This window comes from Squalius cephalus, assembly GCF_949319135.1.
Source record: "Squalius cephalus genome assembly, chromosome: 11".
In the NCBI taxonomy this organism is placed as follows: domain Eukaryota; kingdom Metazoa; phylum Chordata; class Actinopteri; order Cypriniformes; family Leuciscidae; genus Squalius; species Squalius cephalus.
The window spans coordinates 6,098,044-6,113,878 of NC_137132.1; the positions used below are offsets into that span (position 1 = coordinate 6,098,044).

General features: G+C 35.8%; 2 protein-coding genes across 7 annotated transcripts; both read right to left on the minus strand.

Moving 5' to 3' along the window:
* Positions 1-1,714: 1,714 nt before the first annotated feature.
* On the minus strand, positions 1,715-11,822 carry LOC307167603 (uncharacterized protein). Of its 5 annotated transcripts, none has more exons than XM_079886838.1 (4): positions 7,877-7,959; positions 6,471-6,710; positions 3,294-3,330; positions 1,721-3,188 (listed from the first exon to the last, which is right to left on the minus strand). In XM_079886838.1, the coding sequence occupies exons 2-4, from the start codon at positions 6,492-6,494 to the stop codon at positions 2,095-2,097; spliced, it is 1,155 nt and encodes a 384-aa protein (XP_079742964.1). In that variant the 5' UTR covers positions 6,495-6,710; positions 7,877-7,959; the 3' UTR covers positions 1,721-2,094. The 5 variants fall into 5 exon arrangements, with proteins under 5 accessions (XP_079742961.1, XP_079742962.1, XP_079742964.1 ...); XM_079886839.1 differs by having other exon boundaries at positions 7,850-7,959; XM_079886835.1 differs by lacking the exon at positions 3,294-3,330 and having other exon boundaries at positions 1,715-3,188.
* A 933-nt stretch (positions 11,823-12,755) lies between these two features.
* On the minus strand, positions 12,756-15,181 carry LOC307167580 (uncharacterized protein). 2 transcript variants are annotated; one of them, XM_079886791.1, is made up of 2 exons: positions 14,962-15,181; positions 12,756-14,699 (listed from the first exon to the last, which is right to left on the minus strand). In XM_079886791.1, the coding sequence occupies exons 1-2, from the start codon at positions 15,044-15,046 to the stop codon at positions 13,246-13,248; spliced, it is 1,539 nt and encodes a 512-aa protein (XP_079742917.1). In that variant the 5' UTR covers positions 15,047-15,181; the 3' UTR covers positions 12,756-13,245. The 2 variants fall into 2 exon arrangements, with proteins under 2 accessions (XP_079742917.1, XP_079742916.1); XM_079886790.1 differs by having other exon boundaries at positions 12,759-14,711.
* Positions 15,182-15,835: the final 654 nt, after the last annotated feature.

Sequence of the window (15,835 nt, forward strand, 5' to 3'; positions counted from 1 at the left end):
TAAGTATGAATATTTATTGTACAAGTTCTCAAATCCACATCTACATGCTCTCGAGTTTTGCTACTCTTTTCCAATCTTCAAGCAAAAGGAGCTGGATGAAATTCTCTGAATGATATCAGTCCACAATCAGCCTGGAATCATAACCACACCATGTTTGTTGTTTGGCCAAAGGAGAACTGGCCCGCCGACTGAGCCTTTTCTTTCCTTCTTCTTCTCCGTTCTGTCACCTGATGGAGTTTGGGTTCTTTCCACTGTCGCCTCTGGCTTGCTTAGTTGCTTACTCAAGCTTAAGCTTTAAAATAAATAAAACCACTTGTTTTTTTGAAAAGCATATGACTACATTTTTCCACACCGTGCTATCAAGAATCAATGAGAGAATCGTTAAAGAATCGGATCGATAATCAGAATCGTCAGTGGTATTATTATTATTAATAAAATCTTATCAATTCCCATCCCTATGTGAAGACAGTGAAATTATAATCAAACATTAAAGAACATACATGTTTTTTTAATAGTTTTTTTGAGAGTTAAAAGATTGAAACATTTTGCTAACATGAGGTCTTGTGTCACTGTCAGTCTTTTTACATCAGTGCAAAACTAGGGTATGCAGATTATGACCACTATTCATCAGCATGCATTGATTAATCCCATGGGTATGTAGCAAAAAAAAAAAAAAAAATCATACCAAATCATATGCTGGTGCGACCAACTGAGAAAGTTGGTAGCACCAGTGCAACCAGTGGAAAAGTTAGTCTGGAGCACTGGATAATGTAATAAATGAAAGGGCAAAACATTCATGTATATGTTTAAGTCTTTCCATTCAAGCATTTCTCAATCAGCTCCCTAGTTCACTAGTCAGGGCCCTGATCAGGGAATCAGCCATTTTAAGAGCTGTCTCAATCGCAAAAACCAATTCAAAATGCACAGAAACATTAAAAAGTCCCACAATGCATTGTGAAAACCAGGGAGCATCGATGCTCACTATTTTCCCTTAACAGAAGTTCTGAAAGGGATGGTTCACCCAAAAATGAACATTTTGTCATCTCTTACTTCACCCTCAAGTCGTCCCAAACCACAAGTTTCTTTGTTCTGTTGAACACAAAAGAAGATATTTTCAAGAATGTTGGTAACCAGACAGTTGACAGCACCCATTGACTTCTAAAGTAGGAAGAAATACTATGGAAGTCAATGGCTACCGTCAACTATTTGATTACCAACATTCTTCAAAATATCTTCTTTTGTGTTCAACTCAAGAAAGAAACTCATGCAGGTTTTGAACAACATGAGGGTGTGTAAATGATGACACAATTGTGGTTTTTGGGTGAACTATCCCTAGAAGAGAGGTCAAAATCAGCGTGGCTGAAAAACCACCAACGCGTTTCGGCACACAGGCCTTCATCAGGGCTAAAATGTGTAGTCAGGGTCTTTACTGTCCTTTCCAGTGGCCGAATTTGTGTACATGACTGATTCAGCACGAAGCTGATTGAGTCTCGTCTCAAGACTGCTGAAAAACCTCTTTGTCTTATTCCAAAAGTTTTCACCTCATTCATAATAGTGATGTCTGAAAATTGGCACATCAAACACTAAGCATTAAGTTTTATTGGTGTCGACACAATAGGCTCAGATGAACTACAAGATCATCCCTTCTGTAATAAAACTGACTACAATATTATAAAGGAATAACACTTTTCTCAATCACACAAAAACAGATGTTGTCAGTGAAATGCTCATTTTATTTTTTGTTATTACACAGAGCCTATAATTGAAGAGAAATTTGTAGGTAAATATATCTACGAAAAAACACGTTTCAAAAACTCCATATTGAAGTTAAAAGCTCAAATCTTTTCATTTTGTAAAATTTGTTTCCAGTCTCATTTAATTTTGGCACTTCAATGGTTCAATCAAAGAATAAAAGTTTAAAGTGTTCAGTGTTCACACACTTTTGCCACTCTCCAAGAAAGAAAAACCTTTACAAATCTTCTGGTATTTCACAGCAACGCTAGTTTAACTACCCATTTAACTGAAAATAATAAATTAATGTACTGAATCTCAAATGATTTTCTTGAACACATTAGATCTGAGAATAACATTTGCTCAATTTGACACATGACAATGATTTTTAATATGAATCCTTAAAGTCGTTGATTGGGTGAAGCTCTTCTCACACTGAGTACACTGGTACGGCTTCTCTCCAGTATGAACTCGCTCGTGTGATTTCAGGTTTCCAGACTGAGCAAAACTCTTGTCACAATATGAGCACTTGTGAGGTTTTTCTCCATTATGAATTCGTAGGTGCCGATTCAGTTGGCCAGCTTTAGTAAAGCTCTTCCCACAGTCAAAGCACACATGATCTCTCACTCCACTATCTGTTTTCTGGTGAAGTTTAAAACTGTTCAGCCATGAAAAACTCTTTCCACAGAAAGTGCAAAAGTGAGGCCTCTCATCTGAATTAACTTTTTTGAGATGTGATGATGATCTAAAATCTTTACCACACTGATCACACTTAAATGGCTTTTCTCCAGAGTGAATGCGCAGATGATTACAGAGACCTCTGGAAGATTTGAAACTCACTCCACACAGAGTGCAGTGGTAAAGCTGCTCTCCAGTATGAAGTTGCTCGTGCACTTTCAGGTTTCCAGACACATTGAATCTCTTGTCACAAACTGAGCACTTGTAAGGTCTTTCTCCAGTATGAATTCGTTGGTGCCGTTTCAGTTGAGTAGCTGTAGTAAAACTCTTCCCACATTCACAACACACATGATCTCTCACTGCATTGTGCATTTTTTGGTGCTGTTTAAAACCTTCCAGTCGTGAAAAACTCTTTCCACAGAGAGAACACACATAAGGCCTCTCATCTGAATGAACTTTCAGGTGTTTTTTTAGATCTGAAGGCGAATTAAACTTTTTACCACACTGATCACAGTTAAATGGCTTTTCTCCAGAGTGACGGAGCAGATGATTATTGAGACTTGACACTTGAGAAAAACTCTTTCCACACTGAGTGCATGTATACGGTTTCTCTCCAGTATGAACTCTCATGTGTGTGTTAAGGTTTCCTTTTTGTCTGAAACTCTTTCCACACTGTGAGCAAGTGTGCCGCTTTTTTGCTTTTGTTCCTTGAGTTTTCACATCACATTTCTCCTCCACTTCATTCAGTTTGTGTCTTTTCTCCATCGCTTCCATCCAGTCTAAAATAAAATATTAAGTAGTTAGAATCAGTTCAAAATTCAAGTAAACCCTAATTCAAAGGGATAGTTCACTCAAAAGTTAAAATACTGCCATCAATCGCTCACCTTCACGTCGTTTCGAACTCATAAGACTTTTGTTTATCTTTGAAAAAACAAAGATGTTTAATTGAAATCTGAGAGGTTTCTGTACCTCCATTGCAACCCAAAGAGGTCAAAAATGTGTCATAAAACAAAACTATATCAATCCATGAATCAAGAGATACAATCACTTTATATCCTTAACAGATTTAATTTAGGGTTATATAGACATAAACTGAACAAAATTATAAACGCAACACTTTTGTTTTTGCCCCCATTTGTTATGAGCTGAACTCAAAGGCTTTTTCTATGTACACAAAAGGCCTATTTCTCTCCAATATTGTTCACAAATCTGTCTAAATCTGTGTTAGTGAGCACTTCTCCTTTGCTGAGAAAATCCATCCACCTCACTATCAAGATGCTGATTAGACAGCGAGATTATTGCACAGGTGTGCCTTAGGCTGGCCACAATAAAAGGCCACTCTAAAATGTGCAGTTTTATCACACAGCACAATGCCACAGATGTCGCAAGTTTTGAGGGAGCGTGCAATTGGCATGCTGACTGCAGGAATGTCCATCAGAGCTATTGCCTGTGAATTGAATGTTCATTTCTCTACCATAACATAGCTGTCAACTTTTTTTTTTTTTTTTCTAATTCAAGTTTTTATTGTGTTCGTCCGGTACATGACAATATCATACAAAGCACAGAATACAGATTTAGGCCCCGTCTACACAACTGCGTTTTCGTTTAAAAACGGAGACCTTTTGCTACGTTTGCACCTCCCGTCCAGACTAAAACGGCAAAAACGGAGACCCAAAACGAAGAAGTTTAGAAACGCTGCCGACCCGTTTTTCGTTTTGAATCTCCGGAGGGTGTTTTAGTGTGGACGGGTCAAAACGGAGGACTTTGGAAACGATGACGTAGTAGAGGCTCACGCTCGGCTCTATGATTGGGTGTCATCAGTCATGGCGTATATCTTTGCTAGCAGCTGTTGTGCAAGTAAATTCTGCATTTTACAATGCTATAACTGCCTACATGCGACGGAGGCAAGCTATTATTCGAGCGATCTGTGACCATTCCCGTGTGCAGCGGCGGTATCAACCGTACATGGAGCATCGGTTTTGGGTTAACCCGGGAAGAACCAGCGCATGGTGGGATAATTTTATCAATGAAGCTGTGTTTACACCGGCACGCGCACATGCCCAGTGTTGGTGAATGGTCACGTGATCCGCGTTTTCAGTCATTTTAATGTGGACGGAGATCAATTCTAATACGCAGCTAAAACGCTGGTGTGAACGGAGATCGTATTCATTTTAATTCTCCGTTTCTAAATGAAAACGCAGTAGTGTGGACGGGGCCTTATACAGATACTGCATGTATGACCAGGATAAATACAGTGGCTGAAATAAGCAATGAAAAATCAAAATTATTGTGTTACATGGAAAGACAGCGTCACATAAGACCAAAAATCTTCCCAAACCAGATGGGAGTTTTCCAGTGCTTCAAGATGACTCTAACCAGCTGTCAACTTTTGAGTTTTGCTTGGAGTGAGATTTATGACGGCGGTGACGGCGGTGGCGGCGGGGAGGGGAGGGGGGTGGCGGGGGGTTAGGGGGGGTGATTGGGGGGATGTAAAAAAAATGATTGCATCACAATAAGTGTATTGTGATTGTCAAAACATTTTAGTAACTAAACTGAATTTCATTAGGTTTAGTGACAACATGTTACAATGTTTACATGGTACAATTTCTGGTAAGCTACGATTTTTTATTATTTCAATTCAATTATTGTGTTTTGATTTAATATTGACTCATTTGGATAAATATTAGATAGGCTACACAAGATAGGCATTAATGTTTCTCAAGAAAAAAACAACTCACCTAATGCTGTAAACATACAGAGAGCCCTATCAGCTGGCAGTATTATATATAAGGTTAAAAATAATTCAAATGAAATATAATGCATTTTTTTATTATAATAACAACTTTATTTAATGATATAAGTAAAAATATAATAAATATGTAATATAGTACACATATTTAGCAAAATACTCTCAATAGCTTTTGTTTTCTAGGCAACTAATGTGCTATAGCCTATATTATGGTCATCAAATGGCATTCCTAAGGTAAATGTTATGTGACATAATTGTTCTCCAGCTTTTTTATTGACCCCTTTGTTTGATTGATTGGTCGATATTATGTATGAGGAATATACATTTCGGTAAGATATACTGTATCTTTCAACATCGTTCACTCGTGTTTATTTACTATTAGCTAGAGATGATCGGTTCACCTGCCGCTAGGGATCTGTCGCGTCACATTTACAAGCGCCAAAAAGGTATTTATTGTTTGAATTTCGTAATAAAAGTGAGATTTTTTTTATCATAACTAACCTGCTCTGTCTAGTCTGTCGGTCTCCGTGTCCTCTTTGCTCCGCAATTTTTCTGTGCGTGAGAAAATGGATGTGTGGATGTGTTTTTTGTACATAGAAAAAGTATTAGATCTTTGCTTTGAGTTCAGCTCATGAAAAATGGAGGATAAAACAAGTATGGCGTTTAGAATTTTGTTCAGTATATAATCAAAGTCACATACATAGACTGAATCAAACATGGTAAACATGGAGACAGTACAACAGAATATTCATTTTTGGGTAATATAACCTTCTACATGCGGAAAGCAAAAGGTATCTGTCTCTGTGATTATCAAGAATTCAAGCACTTTGATGTGACAAAGTTTAGTTCTGTCATTCTCTTGTTAAAGCAATCAAAATGTCTTTGACAACCGCTAGGGCTGCACAATTAATCGAATTTCTAATCGCGATTACGATTATGCATGACACGATTACGTAATCGCTCAAAGCCGCGATTACAAAAGAAAATCCACTCTGTAAATTGTAATTGTAAATTAGTAAGTCACGAAATAAAAGTAAAATACCAATAAATCTTTTTTTTTATTTTTGTGTAAACATGTATTATAATATATATATATATATTCAGTGTAAATTGTGATAATCGTAATTAATAATCGCAATTACAATTTCAAGGGAATAATCGGCAATTATGATTTTTGTCATAATCGTGCAGCCCTAACAACTGCTATACAAGGTTATGATCATTGAAATGCATTTCTTTTTAATTTACTATAGTATATTGCTCATTATTTCACCAAAGCAGTAAAAATGAAGAATCAAGAATGGACACCAACCTTTTTGTTCCTCAGTATCTTCATGTTTTATTCTGGATGGTTCTGGATCACTCATGTCTTCAATCTCCTCTTTAATAAACTCCATCTTTACCATAATATGTCAGGTAGATTGCAGTTGTTACTTCTTTGTTCTTCTCTTGTCGGATGATGGGATATTACCAGCATATGCTGAATTGCTGTGGCTGAAAGTCACTAATGAATGATATCCTGTCGCTGTGAGTGCGGCTTGAAGAACCAGACCTAAGTAAAAAAAAAAGTTTAAAAAAATGATGTTTTTAAAACTGATTTACATGTTTAGTGTTTCAGTTTAATTGATTCCTTTATTTTGTATTTCCATAGTTTTATCTGGGTCATTTCGTGTCAACCACAGGTCCCTGGCTAAATTTTTTGATTTTGATCATTTTTTTGCTGGTGAAAGAAACACATAAATGAAGAAGAAAGCCAAAATATTAAATGTAATGAATGTATATTTACTGAGTAATCCACTGTTTTGTAAAGGGGGTTAAAATGACAATTTTCACCTGAGATTTGGAGCCAAATTACAGAAGGGTAAAAATTACTTTAGAAAAAGATGGCAGCATCATAATTTTATTTTTATACAGAGATTGGTAGGTCTATTGGTAAAATCGGTTGACTTTTTAGCAATCTTTGTTGCATTATAATCCAACAGTGACGGTTCAAAAATAAGAAAAGGCACTTCTTGTGTTTTATGCCCCAAGTTTACATGCCTGTAACTCATAAAGGATTAAAGATCTTTAAATATCCATTTAGATTCTAGTTCCTATCAAACCTTTCTTTTGATATCTTTATTTTAAAGGCCCATTATGGTTCAATCCCAGAGATATGGAGATCTCAATGTGGCTCATAATTATGAGCAACAAACCCTAAACCAAACCCTAACCCTAAGTGTTTCTAACCCAATAAATTAATTCATTCATTCAGTTCCAGAAGTGAATTTAGTTACATATAACTCAAAATAAAATACATTTAATAATGACAAATGAGGACATTCAAAGTTTCTGATAAATTGTATAAATACAGTGAATGAATGAATGAATGAATGAATGAAACTCATAGCATTTACCAATGAAACATTGCCTTTATACAATCAATTCAGTTGGTAAAATAGCAGACACTGCAAAATGCAAAATGTAATGGAAAATGGAATGGAATAGAATAGAAATTGCTCAGATATCGAGGCACTAAAACAACTAACGTTAGCTAACGTGTAACCACAACAAAGTTAGATAAAACAAAAAATTCACACAGTTGAACGCGAATGTTTGTAAACGGCAAGCATCTGTTCAAGACAAAGGGGGTTTTGTTTCGTTTAGTTACGCATCATTTAAAGCGTTAATCATTTAAAGTATCGGTTTTACCTAGTTCTTGTAGTTATTATTGTTTACCTTCCTCGTTCTCTAGCTCTCATCTCGTCTCATCTGCCCCAAACGCGCTCTCAGCTGTCGTAAACACCTACCGTGTGCATTGAGCAGCAGACGCTACTCGCTTGTTTTCCTCCTGGGGTCGCTTTATGATTTACAAAGCCGAAACTGCACTGAAGCGCACTGTTTCACTGTTTGAAGACATTTTACACAACAAAGTACAGAGCTACTACTATCTTACTGTTATTGTTGGCATATAGTGGCAAAATAAAGGAGGAATTATTGATTGCTATTAGGATGTGAAGAGAGTTTCAACCAGTATAACAAAAAGTGTTTATTGTCAAACCACAACAACTCAATCAATTCCCTACGAGAAATATAAAGTCCCGCTACATATTTTCTTGTTCAAGAAGCAATTTCACTCGGAAATATCAAGTTCTCAAATGTATGTCAACTATCGCAACTTCAGTTTCATACTGAATTTAACCAATCACTGTTTTCACCTCATTCATTCTGAGATCTTATGTAAATTTGCAAATTTTTCGAGACAAACTGCAGGGTCACCATTTTAAATCTATTTTCATCTGTTCCTGCCTCATGAACAAGTTAAAACATTTGACTAAATGCTATAAAGGACTATAATGGATTGTCAGTGAAACGTTAATTTTATTGTGTAAGAGCCAACAGATGACTTTTTATATCACAGAGAATATATTTCTATTGCCATCTCATTCTATCTACAGTACACACACACACACATACACACACACACACACACACACACACACACACACACACACACGTTTCACATAACAATAGTACAAAATAAAAATCTAAACACAAAGCCTCAGTTTAATGACAGTCAAAGACTAAATTAAAGTTTAAATTAAATGGATACCTTTTCATGCAGACAAAAGGCTGATTGGGGAACATCATATTCCAATATTTATTCATTCATTTATTTAATGTTACTTTTGTTTCTGGTCTAAAGAATTACACAGAGTTAAATGTAACAGTGCACAGACTTCAATATTCTCATCTTTACATTTCATTCGACATTACTTTGTTAGACAACAAATTACAAACTAAAAACTATTTTACTTATGTAAATTTCATCGCTGTGACATCTTTGGACAGTGGTTTTTCATATGAACCCTTACCCAACTTCTCTCCAGTATGAACTCGCTCATGTAATTTCAGGTTTCCTAACTGAGTGAAAATCGTATTACAATATTAGCAAATGCAAGGTCTTTCTCCGGTATGAATTATTTGGAGCTTTTTTAATTGGGAAGCTGTTGCAAAGGTCTTTCCACACTCCAAACACACATGATCTTTCTCACCGGTATGTGTTTTCTCATGACGTCTTAAACGATTCTACCCATGAAAAACTCTTGCCACAATACGAACACACGTAAGGCCTCTTATCTGCATGAGTGTTTAGGTGGCATTTCAGATTTGTTGAAGAAATAAATGTTTTGCCACACTGATCACAGTTAAATGGTCTTTCTCCAGTGTGAACGTGCAGATGAACACTGAGAGTTGATGCGCCAGTAAAACTCTTCTCACACTGAGTGCATGTAAACGGTTTCTCTCCAGTGTGAACACTAATGTGTCTGATGAGGTGTACTTTTTGTGTGAAACTCTTTCCACATTGAGGACAGGTGTGCGGTTTCTCTCCAGTGTGAACTCTGAAGTGTCTCTGAAGTCTGTTTCTATCTGTGAAAGTCTTTCCACACTGTGGACAAGTGAAGAGCGTTTCTACAGGGTGAATTCTTTTATGACTATTAAGGCGTTTCTTTTCATCAAAACTCTTTTCACAGTGACGGCATGCGAAAGACTTTTTGGCTTTTTATCTTCGAGTTATTTTTCTCTGAGTCTCTGAGTGATTTGTAGATTCTCCTCCAGTTGAAAGACTCTGAGGTTTCTAAAACTCCTCCACTACATTCAGTTCTTCACTTTCCTCTTTCACCTCCATCAGATCTACAAAAAAAAACCCACAAAAAAACCACAGTGATTTATTAAAAGTCAAATCAAGAGCAACAAAGATTAATTATTTATTTGCATGTGTATCTCGTTGAATGAATACATGTAATTCTGTCATTCTGATGTTAAAGGGATAGTTCACCCAAAAATGAAAATTCTGTCAGTAATTACTCATCCTCATGTTGTTCCAACCCCGTAAGACCTTCGTTCATCTTCAGAACACAAATTAAGATATTTTTGATTAAATCTGAGAGTTGTCTCACTCCTCCATAGCCTTCTAAGGGACTGAAACTTGCTGGCCCAGAAAATGTATTAAAAAGATCGTTAATATAGTCCAAGTGACTCCAGTGGCTCAATCTTAAGTTTATAAAGCGACGAGAATACTTTTTGTGCGCAAAAACAAACAAAAATAACGACTTTATTCCACTGTTCATTTCCTTCTCTCTGGGCCTCGGGTCTTTTCACGTAGTGTTTAAGCGTAGCGCGTCTGTGTTGTATGTCACCACGTATCACACACATGACCAGCGTCGGCCAATAGTGAGCCTACGTGGTGACGTGCAACACTAAATTTATTTAAATGTATTTAAATTTAAAATTAATCGCTTACTCACAGAAAAGGGACACTTACAAAAAAAAGGGATAAGGGACACTTACACAATCACTCGTCTCGTTCACTCAAGTTGAATGCTTGTATTGCGCATATTTTTAGTAATTCCCACAAGTTTCGCGCTCACACTAAAACTGCGCACACCACTGATCTATGTAAGTGGCGCTCTCAAACGGCCTCTCAAAAAGCTTGTGAGTGCCAAATTTGACTTGCATTTCATGGCTTATTGCACTTAAATGGTAAATTACATACAAAATGATGTCAAAATGCCAGTTTTGCTAAATATTCAGGTAAAAACAGTCAGTTTTGGAACGTAAATAGTTGAAAAATAAATCTAATGTTGTGTAACAGTATATTGGATCCGTGCATACGCTCTTAAAGTGACAGCAACCTAATATTCCTGCTGCATCTGTAATGTTTATCAAAAGAACAAAAGGCAAAGAGAAAATCTCTCGCTGCTCTTGACTGATTAACTTTTGTAACTTTAATTGCAAGAATTAATCTGCATTTAATTTTTACATTTGATTACTTTAGTATTATTATAATTTTTTTTTAGTATTTCTTACCTGAAAACTACTGTTAGACACACCTGAAAAACTTAAAGCCATGTTAATTTCATTTGTCACTTTATTCCATTGCATTTATTTGTGCTATCGTTTGCAATTTGTTATTTTGTTCTTATTTTATTACTGACTGTTTACTTGTCTTTCTTGTGTAAATTTAAAGATTCAAATAAAGCCTCCCTTTTCTGTGTGTAAGCTATTACAACAAAATTACCCAAATTATCACAAAATGATGAGATATAGAATAGAAAATGATCTGTTTGGTGGTATATATGGCCGTTTTCCCCATGGGATCAAAAATGGTATCGAATATCGATTTTTCTTTCAGAAATCTCCTTGCATTTAAACGGACATATTCAAACAAAATTATCAAAATGCCCATAATAGCGGATCGTTAGGAAAGATTAGATGAATGTGATCATTTATGTTTGGGCCTTTTTGGGCCTGAAATCGCTGATACAACCTTTAATGCAATCACAATGTTGATGGCAATTGTTATTATTCAAGGTTAAGATCATTTAGACATTATTTATCACCCTTACATTGTGCATTATTTTACAGCCAAATCTATTTAAATTACTGATAGGGAATTTTTTTTTTTTTTTTACCAAGCTTAAATAATGAAGAATCAAGAATGGACACCAACCTATTTGTTCCTCAGTATCTTCATGTTTTATTCTGGATGGTTCTGGATCACTCATGTCTTCAATCTCCTCTTTAATAAACTCCATCTTTAACAGTCACACAGATTTCAGCTGCTACTCCTGGAGTTTGTCCTTCTCTTGTAGGATGATGGGAATATTCCCAGTATTTATTGGTGAATTGTGTGAGTTCTTATCATACACCTGACTGATCTAGAGAAGATCTGTGTGGAGGAGTGGGCCAAAATCCCTCCTGCAGTGTGTGCAAACCTGGTGAAAAACTACAGGAAACGTTTGACCTCTGTAATTGCAAACAAAGGCTACTGTACCAAATATTAACATTGATTTTCTCAGGTGTTCAAATACTTACTTGCAGCTGTATCATACAAATAAATAGTTAAAAAATCATACATTGTGATTTCTGGATTTTTTTTTTTAGATTATGTCTCTCACAGTGGACATGCACCTACGATGACAATTTCAGACCCCTCCATGATTTCTAAGTGGGAGAACTTGCAAAATAGCAGGGTGTTCAAATACTTATTTTCCTCACTGTATATATATATATGCAGGAAACTTACATCCCCCTAAACTTGTGCTTTGGTCTGATAAGAAAAGGTCAAACAGACTAATCCATTATGTCATAATTATGATTTAATGATGATTAAACGAATACATAGCTATATAATTCATAAAGAAAAGATTCATAAGATTCATAAGAAAGAATAATTATATATATAAAAAAGAAATAAAAGACATTAACCAAAAGAATAAATTTGAATACACACAATTTCACATACACCAATGACAAATGACTGATTGTAGGTTTTTGTTACATTTGTTTCCGGTCTCTAATTTTACATTTGAAGACTTCATATGCAAAAGCCTCTGAGTGCCATCTGAAATTTTCTTCTAAAATGATCATTTTTATCAAGCTTGTATGTTTAAGTTCAGTTATTTCACGTTAATGACAATTAATAGGTAATTTTCATTGCCATTAAAGTGAAATAACTGAACATAAACATACAAGTTTGATAAAAATGATCATTCTAGAAGGAAATTTCAGATGGCACTTACAGGCTTTTGCATCTGAAGTCTTCATTTCAAACTAAGAATACAAAATCATAAATTAAATGAAAGTGACTGAATACATATTCTGTGGATAAAGTCCTCAGACTGACTCAACATGAAGACATGAATCTCTCACTGACCTTGATTTTGCCGTTGCACAACTCTTTTGAATGTAACATGCTTTTCATTTCAAGGTTTTTACCGTAACCTTTTTGGCTTTCGCCGTTGGGTCACTGTTTTTACACAGTGTGCTGAATATACAGACATTTAACAGGCTATACAATATTCAGTACAATACTATACTTATATATCATTTATTCACCTTACTAATGTAAGTTTTTATTACTACTATACTTTTTTTTATTACTATACATATACATTTTTTATGTAGTGTCTAATGAATGATCTGTGGTGTTTATAATATTTGCTCTAAGATCAGAAAGCATTATTTGATTTTGAGCAACATATTAAATCTGAGAATAACATTTGCTCAGTGTGACACATGACAATCATTTTTAATATGAATCATTAGAGTTTTTGATTGGGTGAAACACTCTCCTGAGTACACTGGTACGGCTTCTCTCCAGTATGGAGTCGCTCGTGTTGTTTCAGGTTTCCAGAATGAGAGAAACTCTTGTCACAATATGAGCACTTGTAAGGTTTTTCTCCAGTGTGGATTTTTTGGTGCTGTTTCAGATGCTCAGCTCTAATAAATCTCTTTCCACACTCCAAACACACATGATTTCTCTCACCGGTGTGTCTTTTCTGGTGTCGTTTACAATGATCCGGTCGTGTAAAAACCTCTCCACAAAATGAACACGCATAAGGCTTCTCATTTGTATGATTTTTCAGGTGTTTTTTCAGATTTGATGTTAATTTAAAATGTTTATCACACTGATGACAGTTCAATGGCTTTTCTCCAGAGTGACAATGCAGATGATGATGCTTGAGACTGGTTTTACTTTTAAAACTCTCTCCACACTGAGTGCAGTGATACGGCTTCTCTCCAGTGTGAAGTCGCTCGTGTGATTTCAGGTTTCCCGCCTGAGTGAAACTCTTGTCACAATATGAGCACTTGTAAGGATTTTCTCCTGTATGAATTCTTTGGTGCTGTTTTAGATGACCATCTGTAATAAAGCTCTTCCCACAGTCACAACACACATGATCTTTCACTTCATTATGCATTTTCTGGTGCCGTTTACAAGTGATCAGTCGTGAAAAACTCTTTCCACAGAAAGAACACACATAAGGCTTCTCATCTGAATGAACTATCAGGTGTAGTTTTAAATTTGATAACGTTTTAAACTTTTTATCACACTGATCACAGTTAAATGGTTTCTCTCCAGTGTGAATGTACAGATGATAACCGAGAGCTTTGGCACTTATGAAACTCTTCTCACACTGAGTGCAGTGGTACGGCTTCTCTCCAGTATGAAGTCGCTCGTGTATTTTCATGGTTCCAGACAGCGTGAAACTCTTGTCACAATATGAGCACTTGTAAGGTCTTTCTCCAGTATGAATTCTTTGGTGCTGTTTCAGATTTTCAATTTTAGTAAAGCTCTTCCCACAGTCACAACACACATGATCTCTTACATCACTGTGTGTTTTCTGGTGCTTTTTACAATGATCCAGCCTTAAAAAACTCTTTCCACAGAAAGAACACAAGTGAGGCTTAACATCTGAATGAGCTTTCAGGTGTTGTTTTAGATGTGATGATAAAATGAACTTTCTATCACACTGATCACAGTTGAATGGCTTTTCTCCAGAGTGACGGAGCAGATGATATTTGAGTTCAGATTTACATATGAAACTCTTTCCACACTGAGAGCATGTATACGGTTTCTCTCCAGTGTGAATTCTCATGTGTTTGTTAAGGTTTCCTCTTTGTCTGAAACTCTTTCCACACTGAGAGCAGGTGTGCTGAGTTTTGATGCTCTGCTGTTCCTCCTCTGCTTCATTTGGTTCGTGTCTTTGCTGTTTCACTTCCATCAAGTCTAAAATAAAAACATTTTGTGTTTAAAAAGTTAATTCTGATTCAACAGAAGAAAACAACAGAGTATCAAGTATAATTTCTTTGAGGTGCCAAATGTTAGTTCTATCATTCTCTTGTTAATACAATCAAAATGTGTTTGACAACTGTTATGATCGTTTAGATGCATTTCTGTATCTTTTATCAGCTCATTATTTCACATCCACCAAATCTAGTAAACAAAAGCTTTGCAACAAGCAAGAATGGACACCAACCTATTTGTTCCTCAGTATCTTCATGTTTTATTCTGGATGGTTCTGGATCACTCATGTCTTCAATCTCCTCTTTAATAAACTCCATCTTTACCAAAGTACGGCACACAGATTTCAATTGTTTGCTCTTGGATTTCTCCTGTTATTTCATCTCAGGACGATCATCTTCTTCTTTTAAGTTTTCTGGTCGTTTGTAAACCGCTTTTAGGCGCATTTGCGCCACCTATTGGAGTGTAGAGCAATTGCGGTGGAAGAGAGGAATAACGTAAGTTCTAATCAGAACAGAAGTGAGTGAGTATTGTCATCGTGGGAACTTAAAAATACTATGAATAATTCCTTATTACGAATTATTTCGAATTTTAGAATGCAGTTAGAATACTTTTCCATCAACCGGTTAAATCTACAACACTGCGCATGTGCTGCGTCAAAGAGACATGCGCACTCGGATGTAAACAACCTCAACACGCTGAATGAAAACGCACATATTCACTCTCTTGACAATAGATGGCGCTTTTAGGAACAGCAGAAATGCTGTCGTTACCCCGGTAAAGTTGTTGTGAGTTATAAAAATTACATGATCTTTCTAGGACATTTGGTCAGTGCGCGCCGTTGTAAAGACTACATTTACATTTATCCCTTAGCCTCGTTAAATTCACTATGGCGTAAACCTGACTAAGGACTATAAGAACAGGTTAAAACATTTAACTTAAATACTGTAATAATGGACGAACGCATTACTTGAAATCAAAGTTAATGAAATACTCTTTTTTTTTAAATCATACAGGGCCTATAGATAACATTTAATTTCAGCTGTTCTGTTTCTCATTCAGTAACAAAATATAAGTGATTTTTAATAAAACTTTTTTAGAAATTAGAA